This window comes from Myotis davidii, unplaced genomic scaffold (genome assembly GCF_000327345.1).
Source record: "Myotis davidii unplaced genomic scaffold, ASM32734v1 scaffold478, whole genome shotgun sequence".
NCBI classification, from domain to species: domain Eukaryota; kingdom Metazoa; phylum Chordata; class Mammalia; order Chiroptera; family Vespertilionidae; genus Myotis; species Myotis davidii.
The window spans coordinates 3,852,190-3,855,097 of record NW_006289570.1 but is presented as its reverse complement, the minus strand read 5'-3'; the positions used below and the strand labels follow the sequence as shown (position 1 = coordinate 3,855,097).

The following is a 2,908-nucleotide window of genomic DNA, read 5'->3' as shown; positions in this document are numbered from 1 at the left end:
GGGGCATGTACCTTGGTTGCGGGCACATCCCCAGTGGGGAGTGTGCAGGAGGCAGCTGATCGATGTTTCTCTCTCATCGATGTTTCTAACTCTCTATCCCTCTCCCTTCCTCTCTGTAAAAAAATCAATAAAATATTTTAAAAAAGAAAGAAAGGCAGGAAGGAGCACAAATCTGGACTCCCCGCACGCGAGCTCCCTCCTCTCCGCGGACCTCGAGCCCAAGGTGCCCTTCAGGCACAGGGGCTCACGGAAGTGAGGCCGGGAGGGCGACGCCTGGGGCTTTGTGGCTGTGCCCCCTATTATGTGAACAGTCCGCGGTGCTATTTCATAGACATTCACTTATGCCTGCACCAAAGACAGATGTGGGTGAACTTCATAAACAGGACCAAGTGCCGCCAGCTTGTTAGTTTTTCTAGGGGCTGAATTTATGAGCTTTATCCAGAGTGAAGTGTTTGTCATTTATCAGCCCAGAGTGTTTTAAGTAAACGGCACTGAGCACTCAGCCTCCCCAGCCGGGACGTGGCCGGATGCAGCCCTCACCTGCTGCAGGGAGCTCCTGGCACCGGCGACCCACAGGGCTGAGGGGGGCTGCTGACCAGGGAAGCGTGGTGAGTAACACCCATGACAGTCATCTTACCATTGGCCGGTTTAGACTACCATCTGCCCTGGCTGGGGTGGCTCAGTTGGGTGGGAGTGCGGTCTCCTGCACCGAAGGCTCCCAGGTTCGATTCCCGATCAGGGCACACACCCAGGTTGTGTTATGGGAGGCAACCATCAATGTTTCTCTCTCACATCGATATTTCTCTCTCTCTCTTTCTCTCTCTCTCTCATCAATAAGAAAATTTTTTTTAAAGAAAACTCCTTTAAAAAAGTGCATCAAACAGTTAGTTCCCTTACAGATAGAGCAACAAAAGGAACTGTACCTCCCCCAGTTCAGGACATGCAACACGTGTTTACCGTTATTCCAGAAGGAAAACCAAGGGTTTCTCCTCTCAATGTTTACCCCTGACTTTTGCGGTCATGGCTGGCCTACGGGAACTGATTCACTATAGGAGACTTGAGAACTGAAGATGCTAATGTACCAGATCCAAATACAACTTTTATTTGTCTGTTCGAAAAAATGCTGCAGGGAGCTCCTGGCACCGGCGACCCACAGGGCTGAGGGGGGCTGCTGACCAGGGAAGCGTGGTGAGTAACACCCATGACAGTCATCTTACCATTGGCCGGTTTAGACTACCATCTGCCCTGGCTGGGGTGGCTCAGTTGGGTGGGGGGGCGGTCTCCTGCACCGAAGGCTCCCAGGTTCGATTCCCGATCAGGGCACACACCCAGGTTGTGTTATAGGAGGCAACCATCAATGCTTCTCTCTCACATCGATATTTCTCTCTCTCTCATCAATAAGAAAAAATTTTTTTAAGAAAACTCCTTTAAAAAAGTGCGTCAAACAGTTAGTTCCCTTACAGACAGAGCAACAGAAGGAACTGTGGTTCAGGTCGTGCAACACGTGTTTACCGTTATTCCAGAGACAGAAAACCAAGGGTTTCTCCTCTCAATGTTTACCCCTGACTTTTGCGGTCATGGCTGGCCTACGGGAACTGATTCACTATAGGAGACTTGAGAACTGAAGATGCTAATGTACCAGATCCAAATACAACTTTTATTTGTCTGTTTCGAAAAAAAAAAAAAAAAACAGATGCCAAATACCTCGATATCCAGGATAAACACAATCTAAAGAGTTATTAAAAATGATTTTGCTGGACAGTCAGTGAATAATGAGTCCCATTAAAATATTATTTCATTAAAGAGGATAAAAAAAGCACGGCAATGCAGGAATAAAACCAGCATTCCCCAACTCAATGTGGTATCACCGTAACCCAGAAACAGGTGCTCACACATCTCACTACAAAACAATGGTGCTGTTCCCTATTGCAATGAAAGGAGACACACTCCCAATTAGCCATTATTTCTCACCATGAGGGGCAAGGGGACCCTCCAAATAGAAACAGGATTTTAGCAACAACAAAAAGGAAATTCATTTCTCTGGTCTACCAATCACAGCCCCCTATGCCACTTATCTAAATCTGAGCAAAATCTCACAAACCTAAAGCCTCCTCTTTGCAAGAAAAAAAAAAAAATCCCATCTCCTCTCTCTTGTCCTGCCAATTTCTGTCATAATCAACCATAGCAAGTAATTTTCCTGCCCCGGTCCTCCAATCGTCCCTGTTAGCATGCGAAATCTATGAAACGACTGGTTTCAAGACCTTCCACCTTGAAATTACTTCCTCCCTCTGTCAACCAATTTCCCGGCCTTGTTCCAACCCAGCCCGCCCCTTCCCGAGTCAGCCAAACGATGCGCTGCCATTTATCCGTCACCAGGCCTTCCTAAGATCCATTTATCTCATCGCTGTCGCCCTCCCCACAAACAAGACCAGGCCCGTGAGTCGGGGTGCGCAGGAAAAGGAGGTGTCTGCCTTCCCCCACGACCCCTGTCCTGCCTCCCGTTCTGCGCATCACACGCTCCTTGAGAGCAAGAGCTGCTGTTTCACGTCTCCTCGAATCGTGCTGGCGGGCGGGCGGCGGGCGATGCTGATGATAACGATGATGATGACAGCTCCAGGAGGCTCCTGAGCAGAGCAGCCTTCTAAGGAATGATTGCCGCACGAAGCCGGGGTTTAGGGTGCTCCTCGTTAAATTTGTAATTGCATAAGTGGGCCTTGAGGTATAGCTTTTCCCCCCTCTGGTGACACACACTGGTTTCCTCTCTCTAAAAACACCTTGGCAAGGAATTCTCACTCTCAGAGAACCAACAAGAAACATTTCCACAGAACAAGAGAATCGCAGCACTTTGGGGAGTCACAGAAGAGAGGTTTTAAACGCTGATAAGTCTTTCAAAAGAATATGTATTATA

At 48.4% G+C, this 2,908-nt stretch overlaps 1 protein-coding gene across 1 annotated transcript in view; it reads right to left on the bottom strand.

The window, feature by feature from the left end:
- The window catches only part of NF2 (neurofibromin 2 (merlin)), a 56,998-nt gene that overhangs the window by 45,465 nt on the left and 8,625 nt on the right, over positions 1 to 2,908 (bottom strand). Inside the window, exon 2 of the mRNA XM_006762062.2 lies at positions 2,824 to 2,843. Within this exon, the coding sequence (XP_006762125.1) occupies positions 2,824 to 2,843 (20 nt within the window). The remainder of the gene's footprint in view (positions 1 to 2,823; positions 2,844 to 2,908) is intronic.